This window comes from Sycon ciliatum, chromosome 4 (assembly GCF_964019385.1).
Source record: "Sycon ciliatum chromosome 4, ocSycCili1.1, whole genome shotgun sequence".
Lineage (NCBI taxonomy): Eukaryota > Metazoa > Porifera > Calcarea > Leucosolenida > Sycettidae > Sycon > Sycon ciliatum.
The window spans coordinates 4,925,278-4,943,593 of NC_088646.1; the positions used below are offsets into that span (position 1 = coordinate 4,925,278).

The 18,316-nt window shown below is 46.1% G+C and overlaps 2 protein-coding genes across 3 annotated transcripts; both read left to right on the forward strand.

Moving 5' to 3' along the window:
- The first annotated feature begins 1,175 nt into the window (after positions 1-1,175).
- Positions 1,176-2,339, forward strand: LOC135813374 (uncharacterized). Its single transcript, XM_065326473.1, has one exon. It carries the CDS (start codon positions 1,176-1,178, stop codon positions 2,337-2,339), a length of 1,164 nt encoding a protein of 387 aa, XP_065182545.1.
- Positions 2,340-4,687: 2,348 nt separating this feature from the next.
- LOC135814052 (uncharacterized) lies at positions 4,688-18,059 on the forward strand. Of its 2 annotated transcripts, none has more exons than XR_010553149.1 (16): positions 4,688-5,142; positions 7,905-8,025; positions 8,597-8,654; positions 9,328-9,424; positions 9,713-9,754; positions 10,182-10,287; positions 10,474-10,598; positions 11,568-11,774; positions 12,269-12,328; positions 13,271-13,385; positions 13,818-13,990; positions 14,696-14,745; positions 15,235-15,410; positions 15,845-16,126; positions 16,870-16,914; positions 17,065-17,155. XR_010553149.1 is itself a non-coding variant. In XM_065327107.1 (16 exons), the coding sequence occupies exons 1-16, from the start codon at positions 4,967-4,969 to the stop codon at positions 17,156-17,158; spliced, it is 1,725 nt and encodes a 574-aa protein (XP_065183179.1). In that variant the 5' UTR covers positions 4,688-4,966; the 3' UTR covers positions 17,159-18,059. The 2 variants fall into 2 exon arrangements, 1 of the variants encoding a protein (XP_065183179.1); XM_065327107.1 differs by having other exon boundaries at positions 15,845-15,924; positions 17,065-18,059.
- The last annotated feature ends 257 nt before the right edge of the window (positions 18,060-18,316 follow it).

Here is an 18,316-nt window from a genome sequence, read left to right on the forward strand (position 1 = left end):
TGCCCTCAGTAAGTGTTCAACATTCACGAAGCTTGGCCAGAAAGCCCGTTTTGAGCTGGTAAAACGTCATCGTCTTTGCTTTTCTTGCCTGGCCAGTGGACACGCTACCAGGGAGTGTGGCAGCAGGAAGCAGTGCAGTGAGCCTGACTGCAAGTACCACCATCACGTGCTCCTGCACAAGGGCAAGGCCGCAGAGAAGCCAGTCGACACTTGTGGGCACACTGGTATTCCTGGTACAACCCGAGTGTTGCTGAGAGTGTTGCCAGTGACGGTTAGTGGCCCAAAGGGCTGTGTGGAGACACTTGCTCTGCTGGACGAAGCCTCAACTGTCACGCTAATGGACAAGGCCTTAGCGGATGACATAGGTGCTGTTGGACAGTCGGATCCCCTGCATATGGCATGGACGAATTCGACGACGCACACGGACAACTCGTCATGCAGAGTCTCTGTATTGGTCAATGGCAGCGATGGCACCCAGCATCAAATGGATGATGTGAGAACAGCCAAGGACCTCAAGTTGCATTCGCAGTCAATAGATGGCAGAGGGCTGGCGAGTCGATGGCCTCATTTAGATGACTCCAGAGTGGCGTCGTACCCAGCAGTACAACCGAGGATGCTCATTGGGCAAGACAACGGACACCTCACAGTGGCACGTGAAGTCGTCGAAGGCCCGCCAAATGCACCTATGCTGACGAGAACCCTTCTTGGTTGGGTCGTGCACGGTCGCATTGGAGCTCGGACTCACCAAGATCAACTCGAACCGGAGGCGATCTACCACATCTCGCAGCCAACGTCAGATGAGTGCATCGACACGACCGAAGTGAAGAAGGAGTTCGTTGCGGCAACAACATCCCCGCCAAGGCCCCAGCAAATTGCCGAAGCGCTGCCTGACGTCAGCCGATTCTCGTCATGGAAACGTCTCATCTGCACAACCGCGTATGTTGCCAGGTTCATCGCAAACACACGGGCCAGAGTTCGCGGCCAAACTGTCGAATCAACCGCAGCCATCTCAGCCAAGGAAATGGATGCGGCCGAGCAGCTCTGGATACAATCTGTGCAGGCAGAGTGTTTTGCCGAAGAAGTGGCTTTGTTGAGCGATGGCCAGCCTGTCAGCACCAGCCATTGATGAGGACGGGATCCTGCGGGTTCAGGGTCGCCTCACACATGCGACGGAAATGGCGTACAGTGCGAAACATCCGGCTATCCTGTGTCCGAAGCATAGGTACACACAGCTCCTAGTCCATGAATACCATCTGCGTTCTGGCCATCATGGACACGAGAGGACATTGAATGAGCTTCGCCAGCAGTACTGGGTGACGACAGGTCGAGCAGCGGTGAAGCGAGCATGGTCTGAGTGTCAATACTGCAAGAACCAACGAGCCAATCCCAAGCCACCTGTAATGGGAAATCTACCTGTCCAGCGCTTGACCCCGTTCCTGCGACCATTCACGTTCACTGGGCTGGACTATTTCGGGCCGTTGCACATCAAGATCGGGAGGCGCCGCGAACTACGCTACGGTGCGTTGTTCACATGTCTGAGTACCCGCGCTGTACATTTGGAAGTGGCTCACTCTCTGAACACTGATAGTGCCATCATGGCAATCAGGCGAATGTGCGCCCGGCGAGGTTGCCCCCAAGAAATCCACTCGGATAATGGAACCAATTTCCGAGGAGCTGACAGGGAGCTGAAGGCGGCATTGGAAGATTTCCGCCAAGACCGACTAGCCGCTGAGTGTTCCAGTAAGGGCATCTCATGGCACTTCAACCCGCCACTTGCTCCCCACATGGGTGGAAGCTGGGAGCGCCTCGTCAGAGCAGTGAAGATCGCTATGAAATCCGTCATGAAGGAGCGTGTCGTGACAGAAGAAGTACTAGCCACAGTCTTCGCTGAAGCCGAGCAACTCGTGAATAGTCGGCCGCTGACTCACGTCTCAGTAGATCCTGATGATGAAGAGTCCCTCACACCCAACCACTTCCTCATTGGGTCCAGTAGTGCAACTAGTCGGCCAGGCGTGTTTGTAGATGCTGATTTGAGCCTGAGGAAGCACTGGCGGATTGCACAGAAGATCACCGACGAATTCTGGCAGAGGTGGATCTTGGAATACCGGCCAGAACTCACCAGGCGGAGGAAGTGGCAGGACGGCACACCGTCACTGGCTGTAGGTGATGTCGTGGTGGTCGTTGACAGCAACCAGCCACGAGGGCAGTGGCCTCGGGGCCGACTAGAGGCTGTACACCCGGGCAGTGATGGCGTTGTGCGGGTGGCAGATGTGCGCACCAAGTCTGGACTGTACCGGCGCCCAGTCGTTAAGCTTGCCAAGCTGGACGTGCTGCGCTAACTTTGTTTGTGACTTGTAACAGGTCATCGGTTCCCTGTTACCAGGGGGGAGAATGTTACAGACCCTTGCACATGAATTCACAATTATTGTATTTGCTCGTTCGAATTTATTTGTATTTTGTCTCTCTCACCTTTCACTATTCCTGAGTTGATCACGTACCTGCGTGCTCCACTCTGCTGCAGTTAGAGGCAGCTACTCTACATGCAGTCGAGTCGATTCTATTGTGTATCTGCATGTCTCCTTGACGATATCTGTCCAGCTCTAAATAATTAGAATTAAATTCCTTCACTCTTCTCTCTCTCGCTTCTTCTCTTCAATTTATTTATTTTCGCTTCTCTCAGTTATTTTTGTTTTGTTTGTACTTTGTACGCTATCGCTCTATCTGCATGACGCGATGCAGTTTATGTATGTCGTCACTCCTTGGGGCACCGTGCCTGCACCTTTGGGGCGCAGTGCACCGGATGTGCAGTGACCTCTACGATGTACGCCAGAGCTAGGCATCTTTTTGGCTGCATGTTTCCTTTTGCGCGGCCAGCTTTTCTGCTTGAGGCTACATGTATGCGTGTCACGCTTTGCTTTTTCGGAACTCTTTGAGATTCAGTTTTATTCCACTTTGTAAAGAACAAGTAATGGTTCGAAGGAAATCTTGTCTACCATGGCCACAGGGCCGCAACACTTCGTATAATTTACGTCACTCTCGTACTTGGCACTTGCCAACTCCGCGGACTGACCGCTGTCTCCATTCTCCCCTGTACAAGGCCCTTCATTACTTTAATTGCCTGCCCACCCAGCTTCGCGAAATCCCTTCTCGTCCTCCCTTCAAATCCGAGATATCCCTGCTGTTGCACAACTCTGTATGCTCGTGTAGCGACCACCCCTGCCCGTACACTTAAGTACGCAACTCTGTATGCTCGTGTGGCGACCACCCCTGCCCGTACATTTAAGTAGTCATTAACCCCTAGGCCCTGCCCACCCAATTCTTCCTCACTCTTTCTCCTTTCTTACACTATTATCTCTTATTGGCCACTGGCTATCGTGAGAATAAAGATTTGAAACAACATGAAACCTCAGGGTCTTATGTGGAGCTCTTGGTCGAAGTACGTGGGTCGGATTTCTTTGGCCTCGGCTGTAGAATCATGGTAGATCTACAAGGCCAGGGCCTGGAAGCTGTAAAATACGGTTTTTGCTCCCGACCCGGGTCGGCACCACCGGTGTATGTGAGCGTGATCGTGAGCAGGGAGTCGTAAAATACCGGTATTTTACGACTCCCTGATCGTGAGTAGTGCATGCATGCATCACTGCCGACGTCATGCGACTTTTGAGTCTTTTTCAGTTTTTGAAGTCTTGAAGCCTTGGTTTTCCGGGCTCCCTCGAGACGTCAGGCGAAATTACTGGTCAGTCGGCGACACGCATTTTTCACAAAAAAATTGCGTTTCAGCTGCTGGGAGAGTATGCGTGTACTCGAGTCTCATCCTGAGCACGTTTTTTTCTTCTTTTTTTCAGCGCCAGTATAGCTGTATTTTTCATTGCGAAGCCGTCCTCGATTGTTGTGTTCGTTGTTCAAACGAAGTGAACATTCAATCATGAAGGCAGAGGACATAGGAGCCTGATTGGAGTTTCTCGTGGCATAGGACGGCCACACAGAGACACTTTGGGATTTTCTGAATATAAAATACTGTATGCATGAATTTGTGCGATATCAAATTGTTTGTGATCTACCACATCGACCAGAACGGGATCCAAACACAAGCTTACCGACGGTTAGGCTGCCGACCTGACTGGACAAATGATCCCTGGCCTCACCAGACGCCAGAAGTCGGACACCATGTCCTTTGCCGCGACGTCCATTTCCAAAAAGAACTCCATCTTCGTTGTGAAAAGGCTTGAAATACTCAATATTCAACCGAGATTCGCGGTCTCACCCTTTCTCAGATCGAATCATTTTTTGTTGTAGCAGTTGCAGGGCAGATCCCCGCCACTACTTCAACAGAAGATGGCTCCAAAGCATGCCTGGAACAAGCCATATCGAGTTTGCAAGCCACCACTCTCAGCACTTGTTTGGAAGAAATTCGAAATTTCAATGGTGGAAGATATACTATGAAGAGAATTTCAAAAAGTATGTTTCGCGGAGCGATCGCTCAACCTACGTCATTCAAACTTTGCAGGATGGTTCAGACGTACATGCTAGGCATGGCCATATGGAACCACAGAAGATGATATCATAGCTGACACACAGAGTCACACACACAGCAGATTCGTGTGCAGAGATACTAAATTAGTGGACGTCGTCATCTTCTTCCCGCTGATCTCAAATGTACTATGACGTGCTATTTCGCCTGACGTATCGAGAGACCTCGACTGTGTTTTGTTTCCCAAATTTTGAGTCCTGTATCTGTGACTGTGAGTCACTGGTGTGGTCTTGACTTAGCTGATGGGTTTCCCTTGTCGAGGAAGAGAATGTGCAGGTATCCCTACTCCCAATGCCTGAAGCCTTGAGGGCACACCCGAAATTCAGCTAAAACAATCAGTGACACAAGCAAGAAATAGTTACATTCAACCGTCCTGAAGCGAAGATCGCGCAAGAACCTCAGTAGGCTTGTCAGTTGTGACTTACCCATTGCTGCATTATGTCGTCCCATGATCACGAAATGGCAGGCGAGATGGAGGCGGCTACAGCAGTGGCATTCTCGGACTCAAGCAGTAGCAATCGCCTATGGAAATGTGGTCGAGTCTCATTCTCTTTCGTAACGCTGCTCTCTGTATTTGCGGCAATGGGTGGATTCTTGTTTGGCTACGACATTGGGTGAGTATTTTTTGACAGATCATGGCAATAGTGCAACTATTGAAAGGAGAAAAAAATTAGCAGTGGAGCCACAACATCAAATCGGCCCAGTGGGTCTCTTGCATGTTTCAGTTATATGTAGCGAATAGGGTGGCATAGCCGCTGTTCCCCGGACAGCACTATTGTATTGACAAATTACTTGCCTAGTTAAAATAGTATAAATACATGTACAGTGGATATCGGTTATAAAGTCATCGGACATAGTGATAAACCCGCTTTGTACCTCACTCCATATACACTTACAGTCTTATGCATGCTCTCCCTTAGTGGTGTATATATCTCCATATACACCGCTAAGGGGAATTAGCAGTAGTTGTCAGCGAGGAACAAGCCATTACCGGTAGGTCACACACGGTGAATATGGAGAGGTATAAATATATTATAACAAAGGAACCTCGTGTATATCGAGATATATACACCAGTTATAAAAACCTCGGCTTCGCCTCGGTTTTCATACTGGTGTATATATCTCTATATACACTCGGTTCCTTGTTATAATATATACATATTGATACAAAATGAAAATATCAAAAGCAAAACCAGAAAAAGCCAGTCAAATTATCATTATAACCATTAGGCCACACCAAGTTATTTCATTGTTTCTCGTCACCTGAAAATCTCAAAAGGAACGCGGGCGGGTGGAAAAAAACAAAATAGGGTTTGAAAAACAAAAACTGCTATTTACACTACAAAGGCCCAATTTATGACCTAAAATCAGACTATACACCACGCGTGACAGTCAATTGCAACATACAGCCAGAAAACCAGGCTCCTGCACCGGCCTCTGGTGAGGAAGTCCAGTGTTGCATGTTATTTAAATAGGAAAGAAAGCAAACCAAAGTTATTATACAAGGGGTACATAAAAGAACAGCCAAGTGCGCGCTTGTGCTAAAATTTAAAACAGAAACCTTATGGGATAAGGCATGGCATGACATGACAAGTCCAGACAATGAATACAGCAGGCTCCAATGACAATGGAGCGAACAGTCACAACGTATGAACTGCGCAGTACATGCTGCGGCGAGTCTAGCAATGTACAGCTGCATCTGTCATAGTATGGCATGACACAATAGGGAGACCAAGTCCCAAAGCAGAAAGAAGTCCAGTTCACTGGTGCTTCCTCTTCTTGCTGGATGGTGCTGTGGCTGCAGCACAGCTGGGGCCACGGGTGCGGGGCTTCTTCCCCAGAGCGGCACAGGCAGCGCAAGGCATGTGAATGGACTGATACTGCCGGGCAACATCAGCAGGTGTAGCAGCAGGTGCGTGTGTAGCAAAGAAGACGACCAGGTCGTGTGGTGGTGTGGTACTTGAACTACCGGTATGCGTACATACACGGTGCAAAAGTCGTCCTTCGGTTCGTGCACTAGCACTGCACTCCAGATTTGACGCCGCGCGTACTTTTACAACGCCTTTTTATGCGTGTTTACCGGGACGCGAGATTTTTTTTTTTGGTCCAATCCTCAAGAAAGGTACGCGCGCGGTGACGAGAAACAATGAAAAAACTTGGTGTGGCCTTATCGTATATAGCGATAAATCGGCTATAAGGATTCAGAATCACCATTCAAAACACCTCTTTGTGCAGAAAAAGTATCGTCTATAGTGATAGCAACACACGAGTGTGAGGCATTGATGTCTAGACTTGGAGCCACATGTGTGTTGTCATAGGGTATTCTGGTCTGGTGCTTCCTGGATGATGCCTTTGGGCAAAGAAGTTCTTCACTCTAGACTGGGGAAGGTGCAGTAGCATCCATCACGTATCAGTACGCTACATTAGCGCGATCGAGTACCCACACGTGTATAATGTGTATGTATGACTCGCGCAGTCCAGTGAAAATCGCCTGTAGTGATATACCGGTTATAGTGATAAAATGTGAAAAATCAGAAGGGCACGTTATAACCAATATCTACTGTACTGCAAAGCAGCAATTTTTGCGACAAGAAATGCTTCAGTTTCCGAAATTGACACCAATTTTTTGCTGGTACAAGTACATCGTATATGATTCAAATTAAACTTTGAATGGTGCTTGGATTTACCTGTATACTACAACTTGAAGTTTGCGAAGTTCAAATTACTTGGCTCACCTTTCATCAATAGCAAAAATGTACGCGTCGCAAATGTTACACATTTCTACAGTGTGTGGATTTGCATATGCATCATCACCCAAGGGCAAGTGTTGAGAAATACTCGAGCAAAGACCTTCACGTCGCCAGTACACGACACCAAGTAGTAAATTCTTCTTCTTTGTCCGATAAAGGATTACGTGGTGATCGGTGGTCGGTCTTCCTTGGGACTGCTTAGGTTGCAAACGGACTGGCGTGAAGTCCAGAATTGGCTTTTGCTTCTTTCCTTCTCAATTCGCCTTTATGTTATTGGGCTCAGCTCCTGCCAAAAAAAAGCACGAAAAAACATATTGACATATTGAGCATTAGCTACTGTAGTTTTGCGTGGCTTTCACCTAGCCGACCCTGGATTTGGTATAGCATGGGTGCAACAGCTACGGTTTGAGCTTGCCATGGCGAACCTCCAAGCAGAAGTTACAGGTTCCGCTGCTTCCTGAACTGTTTTAGGCAGGGAGTCGTCAAATACCAGTATTTGACGACTCCCTGGTCTTAAGCCTTTCAAAAGTTGATATTGACTTTTATGCGTGCGTGTGTGCACGTGTGGGTGTACCCGCGCGCGCGCGCGCGTGTGTGTGTGTGTGTGGGTGTGTGTGTGCTTCCAGTGTGATTGGTGGTGTGAAAGACATGGAGGAGTTTCGGAGGTATTTTGGCGAGCCTTCCTACACTCGTGACAATATCACTGGTAAAAACACCACCGAGTGGAAAGTCAGCGATGTGAACCAGGTGAGCTGTTTATTAAAGCAATGTTGTAGCCCTAGTGTGATTTATTGCTAACGGACACAAGCTTCTCAAATGCTGTCCAGTACTGTAAAGTGGCTGATGTTGGTGGTGGTGAATTTTAAGGAATTCAGCTAAAGGGGTGCTTTTGCTTGAAGTTTGGTTAGATTCGCCAATTGTTCTGCATAGCATATGGTATGCATGCATTCTTTTATGACCTGGAACGCTAATCACTAAAACAGTTCCTCGCAAGTTCGTGCTGGTTCATAAATTTTCAAGCGTTTGCCAGCCATAATTAGCCATTTTGTTTTTATCCAGACGAGCAACTCAAAGTGAGCGACTCACTTTTGTGCCCTGTTGTAGGAAGTCTGCTTTTTGTGAACAATGTGTGCTTATACTATTCAGAAGCCCAGTGGTGCAGACATTTGTTCAAGTAGAATACTAGTAGCTATGGATACAGGAATTCACATTGTTGCTTTTCGTACCAAGTGTCACATTATGCCAATTTATGGTCTTGGCGTGACCGAGCACTCACGTGCTACTGTTTGTGCTGATTTTCTTCTTCGTGCACGTCCAGGGTTGGATTGTAGGCAGCTTCTCTCTGGGCTGCTTGGTCGGTGCTCTTATTGCAGGAGGTAAGGCCCTAGTGTGACTTTTGAACTTACTCAATAAGTTACAATGGGAGTTTTTAAATAACGATGTTGAGACAACAGAGTTAGTTCTATTTATTGCAATATTAACTGAAACAGTGGAAATTGTATCTAGTATTTGATGTTGCATAATATAACGGTTGATTGAGCGTTATGACTAATCTGTCTCCAACGTATTGCTGTATGTCCTTTCCGAGGATCTGGTTAAGTGGCAGATTGAAATACAGCGGTCTTTTTCCTGAGTGAGTGTCGTTATACCCAAACTCCACTGTAGATTGCTACTGGGTACAGTTTGATGCTGTCATGCATCCTGATTTCCTTTCGCATGATAACGTTAGCACTCTGGACTTCTGGATGTGCCGGACTTTGATCCTGGCCAGATATTGCAGCTTGTTTCTAGAGACTTGTTAGGTCCACAGTGCACGACATTCACATTGGCCCATTTCTAAGGTTGCATGCCACTTTGGTGATTTTGCGCTTTGCGGAGTTGTTGGCGTGACTTCTGATGGGCAGCTGAATTTGTATGCACATGCTCCTATTTATCATTGTTGAGCAACCGCGGCTTTGTGTGCGCGCGCTCATGTGTGTATGTGTGTGTGTGTGTGCATGTATGTGTGTGTGTGTATGCGTGCATGCGTGTGCATTCATCTGTCTGTAGTTGTAGCAGAAAGGCGTGGACGTCGCATCACTGTCCTACTTGGCAGTGTCATCTTTACTGTGGGTGGTCTAGTTCAAGCACTGTCCTACTATATATGGTAATGTCCATATTTGGAAATAGTATTGCTGCATGCCGTCATTTTATAGCAGTGTTAGTCGAGAAAGATTTCCAATTGCCAACTCCAACTCAAAAGAGTTGTAACAAAATTGGTATGACTCCACTGTTTGGTCATGTTCAACTCTGCTGTGAGTGCATGCCATTCGTTTAGGCAACAGTCACCCAAGCAAATTTGGTGTTATTTCTGTGGTGATGGACTGCTTCTTGTTGCTGGAGCGAAGTGTCTTCACCTGACTGTGTGTTCTGCTTGCGTTCTCTATCTGCACAGGATGGTATATCTAGGACGTGTTGTGGCTGGTTTTGGTGTAGGGTAAGTTGCAAGAAGTTGGCGCGGTGTCCAGTGTTACTGATGATATTGTACACCTGTGTTGAAGACCAGGGAAAGCCTGGGAAGTAGGGTCTTTACCCGCCACCCTAAAATTGGATGTTTGGTGCTTGATGCACAAAGTGAGAGAAGTAGTCACTATGATCGCAGCCCGGGAGAGAACCATCCTGGTTTTGAATATTTGTTTCCTCTTTGTGTGGGTATGCGTGCGTGTGTGCGCTTGTGTGTATTTGCGTACGTGTGCTTGTGTGTGCTTGTGTGTGCTGGTGTGTGCTGGTGTGTGCTTGGGTATGTGTATTTGTATTTATGGATTCTCCACAGGCCTTAGCCTAAGTCAAAAGTGTGTCTGTGTGTGTGTTTTTTGTGTGTGTGTGTGTGTGTGTGTGTGTGCATGTGCGTATGTGTCTTGCAGAATACTGAGCATGATTGTGCCAGTGTACAATGCTGAGGTGTCACCAGCTGAGCACCGAGGGCGACTGGTATCTCTCAACCAGCTAAGCATCACTGCCGGAATCATGGTACGTACGGGGTGGTGTTGGTGATAGAGGGAAAGAGCATTATGCATGACCTCATAGCATTTGAAGAATTCCCCACTGGAGGAGCGAGTGAAAGCTATTCATTCATATCTAATCCCACCTTTTATTCATGAGCATTCTCCTTTGTTTCATGTTGACCGTGTGCTTGCTCTTGCTCCTGCTGTTCAGGTCAGCTTCTTGATCAACTTGGCATGTGAAACATATGTTCATGGCTGGAGAATATCCTTGGCACTGCAGGCACTCTTCTCCATACTGCTGTTTGTAGGAATGCTCTATGCTCCCGAGACTCCCAGGTATGTGGCAGTGTGTACACAAGTAAAGCCTGATTTGTTTCTTCATTTCTCGTCCGGATACGCTCGTCACACACTACATTGATGGAGTTCAATCAACTTCCGAAATGTTAAGAGGCCCACCTGAATCCCCCCTTACTTCGGATTTTATGTAAAGAGAAACGGACCTATAAGTTAATAGTTATGGCTAACTTCCCCTCAGTGGAACTTTCCGCACCTGAGCCTTCCAAGTTGGAAGGTTGTTGGTTTGCGCTTCGTAGATGTGTTGGAGCTAGGTGTCAGGTCGTCGAACGTCTCAATATCCTTGTCAGTTCTGTTCCTTGTCGCACTTAACTGACTGTATATTATCTTGTTACCTTGGTGGACTGTTAGTCATAACTAGTAACGTATAGGTCTGTTTCTCTTTACATATTACCATTGTCTCAACATCCGAGTTTTTACTTTGGACTTTCCAACCTTTCTCTCTGTTTGATGGACGATATGCGCAGCCACATTGAGCTTTGGCTGCTGGACTGTGTGTCCAATATTAGTCGACAAGTTGTCACACAGCCATAGTGTGTTTGTGTGGGTATTGTTGCCATGTGGTGCAGGTTCCGGACACTGACCAACTGTAGTGTATTCCTTTTCTTTTCCTGTACGTGTGTGCATTGTGTGTGTATGTGTGTGTGTGTGTGTGTGTGTGTGTGTGTGTGTGTTGAATGGTGCAATCCCAGCACAAGTTGCTATGGCTTCTGCCGTAGCATTGCTATCATCGCCTCCGGCGATGGGCGTCAAAGGTCAAGGTCAAAGGTGTGTGTGTGTGTGTGTGTGTGTGTGTGTGTGTGTGTGTGTGTGTGTGTGTGTGTGTGTGTGTGTGTGTGTGTGTGACTGTGTGTGCATTGTGTGTGTGTGTGTGTGTGTGTGTGTGTGTGTGTGTGTGTGTGTGTGTGTGTACGCACATGTGTGTTTTCTTTATGGCTTACTTTTGTGCAGATACTTGATGAAGACCAACAAGCGCGCCAGGGCTGTGAACGTGATGAGCTGGATTAGAACTGGTCACAAGCGTCACATCACCTCTGAAACTGAAGTCAGCAAAGCTGTTCTGGAAGAGGTCGACTCCATTGCTAACGAGATTCAGGAGGGTGCGGTGCAAGGAAATGGAACCTGGGCAGAAGTCTTTGAATGGACCTCGTTCAAACGGTAGGTTTGTGCTTTAATAGGAGTGCTTTATAAGTTTATATCTTCCAATATCTGAGCTTGAAGCATTCCAAAGAAAAAAAGCTGGTCCTATGGATTTGACGTCTAACTCCGACTACATAATTCTAAAACTCGGATGTTGGGCCATAAATAAATGTAGAAAGGAATGGATTGTCAGTTGTGTGCCTAGTTATTGCACTTTCTGACTGTATATAGTATCCAGTTACAGTGATGGAGAGTTACTCTTAACTCGTATCCTTATGTCCTTTTCCTTTCTACATAATTCTACCTTTATTTAAATTACCCTCATGAGTCAGTCATGTGGCACGTGGCGAGATTGTACGGGGCTCAGCCCACTTTGAAGGTGTGTGTAACTATGCGATCACAATGGCAACTTCGCTTTTTGGTTGCTTTTGTGCGCTTGCATTTCCAGCTTCCTGCTGTTGGCTGGAAGTTTTTGTGTATTGCTGTCTGTGTTACGTGTACTGATTTCTTAGGTTACTAATTGGTATGTGGGTGCAGCTATTCCAACAGTTTACCGGAATGAACATCATTATGTAAGTTGATTAATTCAATAATTAGTTGTTGCCTTGTGTAGAATGATATGCGGAGGCTGTGTGTAACTATTAACTACTTCGAAGTAATATCTTCCGGAACACTGTATTGTTACAGACATGTTCCACTGGTACAGCTATCTAGTGTTAGTCTTTCCGTCCGGCTGATTAATTTACAAGTATTTGTAGTAATTTTAACTGCTAATTTATCTCTGCAGTAGAGGCGACGGCTCGATACCGGAACGGCTTGACAGCCAAATTTGTATAGACCCAAACCGATCATCAGCGTTGATTGTTCACTCGAAATAATAAATATGTTTGTGGAAGGAAACTGGCATGTTGAAGTTTGCTCTGAGGCCAGAGTCAATCGAACCGAGCGACTCCTTTGTGTTGACCCATTGCCTCCAAGTTGCCCAATTTTTCGCTTCAAATCAGAGGTGGCTCCAAACCGGACATGTTTTAGAGTGCACGTCAAATTCACTCTGGGTCTGAGATTAGATAATTGCTATCGCTCCACGACGACCAGCACAGAGTAACAATAAGCCTTGTGTGTGCTTCCATTAGTTTTGATTGGTATGCGGTGCTTTATTGGCGAGAGGCAAGCCGCTGTTTACCTGCGACAAGAAGTTGATTTTTCGAAAGTCGTAAAACTCAAGTCGCAGTGGGAAGCAACACGTCAAAAACTCGAATGCTTGGTATGGCGCTTCTGGTCATCGCAGAGGGATGGAATTTTGGCGCTGAGTGAAACACATCGTAGTCTCACTGTGACATACGTTTTCTAATCAAAATACCAAGAGAGAAAGTGAATATTGAGAGACCGTTCCGGTTTGCAACCTATGTCCTATTTGAAACCGTCGCCTCAACATGTACGTGCTTATGTGTGAACACCAGCCAGTCCTGTGACTTCTTTCTCACATTGTAGAATGTGTGTTGTCTGGCTGACAGGTACTATTCTACGGGAATCTTCTCCACTATTGGTGTCAGTCCATACCTCTCAACAGCTCTTGTTGGAATCATTAACTTTCTGACGACGTTTGGGACGCTAGTTCTCGTGGACAAGGTTAGGTAGTTCTGTGGACTAGTGACTATGTAATGAGCTTCATGATAGTGTCTGTCATGTTCTATGAGCCTTTGGTTTTGGTTGGTTTGGTCCTTCAAAACATAATCACAGTATTTGGTACAGAGCTGTAGATTATGCTTGAAACTGTGCGTGTCATATGTTGCGTAAATCTATGTGCATTAGTGCTCTGCTAGGGCGTTTTGACATGTGGATTTTGGTTGAGAATTTCCTTCAAAACCTGCTTTAATACAGTGTTTTTACAGAGCTGTGGGGATTACTTGACAACTGTGCGTGTGCTCTGCATGTACATTAGTGCTCTGTTAGTGCTCTGTTAGTGCTCTGCAGACCTGACTAGTATCTTACCTTTGTCCCTACGGTTGTGGCACCCATTGATGTTGATGTTCTTCTATTTTGCTTGGCTGTGTTATGTAGGTTGGTAGGAAGGTCTTGCTGTTGCTCGGTGGTCTTGGCATGGCGATAAGTACGGCATTGGGAGCTACCGTCATCACCGCTAGTGGAGGGAATGATAACCTTACAACGTCGGACGGAAGTCTTGTTGTCATCTGCGTCTGTGTGTTTGTCTTTTCCTTTGCCCTGACTTGGGGGTGAGTGCCATTCAGCTCCTTTTGCCCCGAGAGGGTATTCACACACGCACCGAGGTGCAGGCGCACACACGCACGCAGGCGCACATACACACACACACACACACACACACACACACACACACACACACACACACACACACACACCTTGACCTTGATCTTGCCCATTGCACACACACACACACACACACACACACACACACACACACACACACACACACACACACACACACACACACACACACACACACACACACACACACACACACACATTGAATCTCTATATTTAGTAAATCAACTACGATAGAAGTGTCTCAGTTCTGGCAGTTGTCCCTTTGGTCATTTATTTCAACCCTATCCTTTCTGAAAGGGGAATACACAATAGGTATAAGAGGCTTACCAGCTATGGCATACCAGCACCACACAGCTGTAATACACAGCAGAAAGTACGATTCCGATAGCCAAGTAATCCGGTGTGAAGTTTAACTAAAGTGAACCACTATGACGAAGGCAAGAAAACTTCGCCGTTGGCTCTTTCTCCCTGAGTTGTATGCTCTGGCTTATTGACTCTTTTGATAGTACCTTTTATCTTCTACTCTTCACTGTGTTCTATCTTGTACTTATTGCTGTGTTCTATCTTGTACTCATTGCTGTGTTCTATCTTGTACTCATTGCTGTGTTCTATCTTGTACTCATTGCTGTCTACAGGCCGGTTGCATGGGTTGTCACCAGTGAAATCTTCCCTCTGCGCCTAAGAGGTGAGTCATGCTCGTCTTCTATTAGGCCATGGTAAAAATTATCTTTGATTCTCAAGTATGCGCGCACCGATTTTTGGCAGCGCACCGACGAATTTTTTTAATTCTATGCATGCATATGCGCGCATGAAAACGGTCAATGCGAAAGGCATGAATCAGGGAGTAGTAAAATACCGGTATTTTTCTACTCCCTGGCCTGAATATATTTTATCATGTGACCATGTACATATGTGTGACCCTATCTTTGGAAAAAAAATTGTGGAAAATAAAATAAAAAATCGCTCGCTCGCACCGATTTTCACAGGCTCATGACCTGAGAATCAACTTTATTTTTTACCATGGCCTTAACACTGAACTGAACCTAGTGCAAGTACTGGTAAGTTGTGGTAACCATTATGTAGACCATTATGTAGATAGTTCCGGCACAGCTCCGACACAGCTCCCTCACACAGTGTCACTAAGATTATTCTGTGTGTGTTTTCTTGATGTCAGGGAAGCTCGTGTCCATCACCACTGCTTCCAACTGGGCGGGCAACTTTGCGATAGCGTTTGGCACCCCACTCCTGCTCAAGCCATCAGTACTGGACGTCCAGGGAACGCTGTTTCTAATGTCTGCCTGTAACGTTGCTGCGCTTGTGTTCATCCTGCTTGCTGTTCCTGAGACCAAGGTTAGTTGTCTCTCCTTTCTATTTATTTATTTATTTTTATTCTTATTTTACTAGGGAATTCCCAACAGGCGTCATCGCCTTCTTACAGGGAACCCTACTCCTTGTTAGTGCTTGTGTGATTTATACTACCAATCAAGTGTATTTAGCTCCACGTATGCGAGTACAATGTAGCGAGAGAAGAAAAGAGGGTTGAATCCATATTCATTTCCTTGATAAGTAAAAGCTACTGTAGTCATTGATCAGTTAGCCTATCATCGAGAAATAGCTATCATCCTCTGCTGTGCTGCTTCAGCAGTAGTATATCTACAGTGCCTGTTGATGCTAGTCAAAACAATCTGGGTGATGATGTCTGAAACAAGTGGGCTGTATTTCTGTGTTTATGGGAGCGATCGATGGCTGATATGAGCCGGTACTTTATGTGTTTTTCTGTGTAGGGTCGCAGTTTAGAATCGATGGATGAACTGTTTGAGCAGCGCTCCGTGCTGGACAGTGCCGACTACAAGTACTACCTGAGGTGCATACAGAGCTATATGAATGAGAACTATTCTGGTCTGATTATGCCTTGTAACTCGCCTAATGCACGGCGCACCGTAGCGGTTGCCATCTTGGCTGCCGCTACCGTCGTCGTAATGTTCTCAATGTTCCCGTGGCTGTCTGGATCCTGATAACCGCCTCTTGGTTTTCCTGCACGTAAAGTGTGAGCTTGCAGTGTCTGGGTAAGAAGTGCTGCAACTATGCTCTGCTTTCCTGTGCAACTGTGTATTTCCTTTTTGAAGTGCACTTGGCATAATGAACATGACCTCATGAAGTTAACAACCGCTCTTCCCTTGGGTACTGTGACTAATCTTGAAGACTATGGGAACCCAGGAAGGACTCTATCTGGAAAATCGGCGCATTGAATTGGCAATGTCATTCTTGGTGTCACTGTTTGCTAAATTCGGCCATTCTGTATGCCTCATATACAGGCGTATTATGTTTCTGAATGCATTCCAGCAAACTCGTATAAACTGATGAAATCAATGATAATTTCTTAATACAATTATGCATTATTCCAGTTGTAGATTTTCAGCGACTTACTAGCTCTCTGACATTTTCTGTTGTGGTAGTCATCAAGTGTGCACGGAACATATTTGTGTGCTGTTCTGTGTGAATGTCCTGGAATGGATGTACGTACATGTATGATTGTATGTGTTTGTTTGTTTGTTTTTACTTTGCCGGATACACAGGCAATTCTGCCTTCTCGTCTATCTATATGGCTAGACTCTCAATGAAAGATGAAGAAATTTAATAGGAGTCCAGACTGTCCACTGCAGGATTGCAGTCTGTGCAGCAAGCTGTGCTGACAGCCAATGCAGCAGGCTTCTCAATTGTGCTGATTACAGTCCTGTGCTGTGCTGTACAGTCATGTGCTGTGCTCAGTGTGCTGTGCTGTCCTGTTTGATTGTATCCTGTGCTACAGGTGTGGTTGCTGTGTGGATTGCGTTCGTCACAGAAGTCGATACAGGTTTGTGCATGCACTCTTCTGTTCAAACAATTCGTGAGGAGACTAGAGAGCTACGTGCATGTCAATGTAACAGGGCTGGTCACTCTGGGAAACAGTTTTTCGACGTTCTGTTCACTGTTTGTGTATTTTGATTTCCTGTTGCAATTGCAGTACTCTGTCCGGTGATGTTGATGATGACGACGTGCAGGCCGTGGGTGGTGCTGCTGCAAGTGAGGCAACATTCACATACAACAACGATGGGTAGATTACCTATTCAGTATACAGTATACGCCTGCCTGAGTGTGTGTGTGTGTGTATGTGTTACTACACATACTTTGGCTAGGCTGACGTCGTTGTACGGAGATAGCTAGACGTGCGGCGAGCTGTGATGGGTGTGTTTAACACTCTGTTACAATGACGTCATGGTCAGCTGACTTACCAACTAGCTAGCTGTGAATGCGAATGACTGGTGGCGTGTGGCAAGTGATGAAGCAGCGTGCAGCATGTCGAATCCATTCAACCTGAGTCCGTTCAACCCGGCTGTGTTGAGCCACAGACCTGCATTCCTGCTTGAGCTTTCGGTTGGCCAAAGAGCCCGGTCCCCTGCCCTGGACATGATGTGTTGAGTAAATATGCTGTGGTTGTCGTACTCTGTTGTCTGTTTCGTCAGGTTTTAAGTAGATCAAATGTTTTGTCTCATTGTTTTAGTTTGGCGTGATGCTGGCTGGGATGCTAGTATTTGCATTAGCTACCAGAGCGTTAGCTGTCATTGCTTTCTACAAGTACTTTTCTAGTGAGATGGTCTTGATAGATTATGACAGGTGTACGTGTGTTTGCCTCTATTTGGCTGTTGTTTGCAAAAAGAAGTTACCTGATAATTGTTCGTAACTGATGCTTTTAGATACAGCGGCTTTGCAGTGAAGCTGGTCTTCTGCGTTTAAAATTGTTGAACTCTCTGCGTTTTACTTATACTTTAACATGAAGCACTTTCAATCAAGGAGCAGTTTACTGCTCCCTGTTTTCTATGATTATTTATAACTGAGTAATAGAGGTTCCCACCTTGTGTCTCTATGAGTGCTTTCTGTTTCTTCTGTTGTGTTTTGAGTTTTCCATTATGACATTGGAAATGATCCAGAATGGAGGAGCAATGAAGTAATACCATTGCATTGGCCTTTTGTTTGTTTTTTTATCAGCCGACCTCACACGCCTGACTAGTGTACTGTAACAGTGTGGGGAATAAGGAGTTGGCCACAATGATAGATGACCCAGGGAAAGCAAAAACGAACGTTCAGGTGAATGTACCTTTGGTTGTCCAAAAAATGATGGAAAAGATGACGGGCAAAAAGAGTCTTGCACAAGATGATTGTAATTTTCAATCAGGTATCAGTGACAGGATCTACTGAATATACCGGTATGTAGATCT

What these genes read in the sequence shown, in the direction of transcription:
- LOC135813374 (XM_065326473.1), top strand. Translation starts at nt 1,176, where the DNA reads ATGGCGTACAGTGCGAAACATCCGGCTATCCTGTGTCCGAAGCATAGG.
- LOC135814052 (XM_065327107.1), top strand. Translation starts at nt 4,967, where the DNA reads ATGTCGTCCCATGATCACGAAATGGCAGGCGAGATGGAGGCGGCTACA. An exon ending in GCATCACTGCCGGAATCATG is followed by an intron (nt 10,288 to 10,473) that starts GTACGTACGGGG and finishes CCTGCTGTTCAG; the next exon opens with GTCAGCTTCTTGATCAACTT. An exon ending in TATGCTCCCGAGACTCCCAG is followed by an intron (nt 10,599 to 11,567) that starts GTATGTGGCAGT and finishes ACTTTTGTGCAG; the next exon opens with ATACTTGATGAAGACCAACA.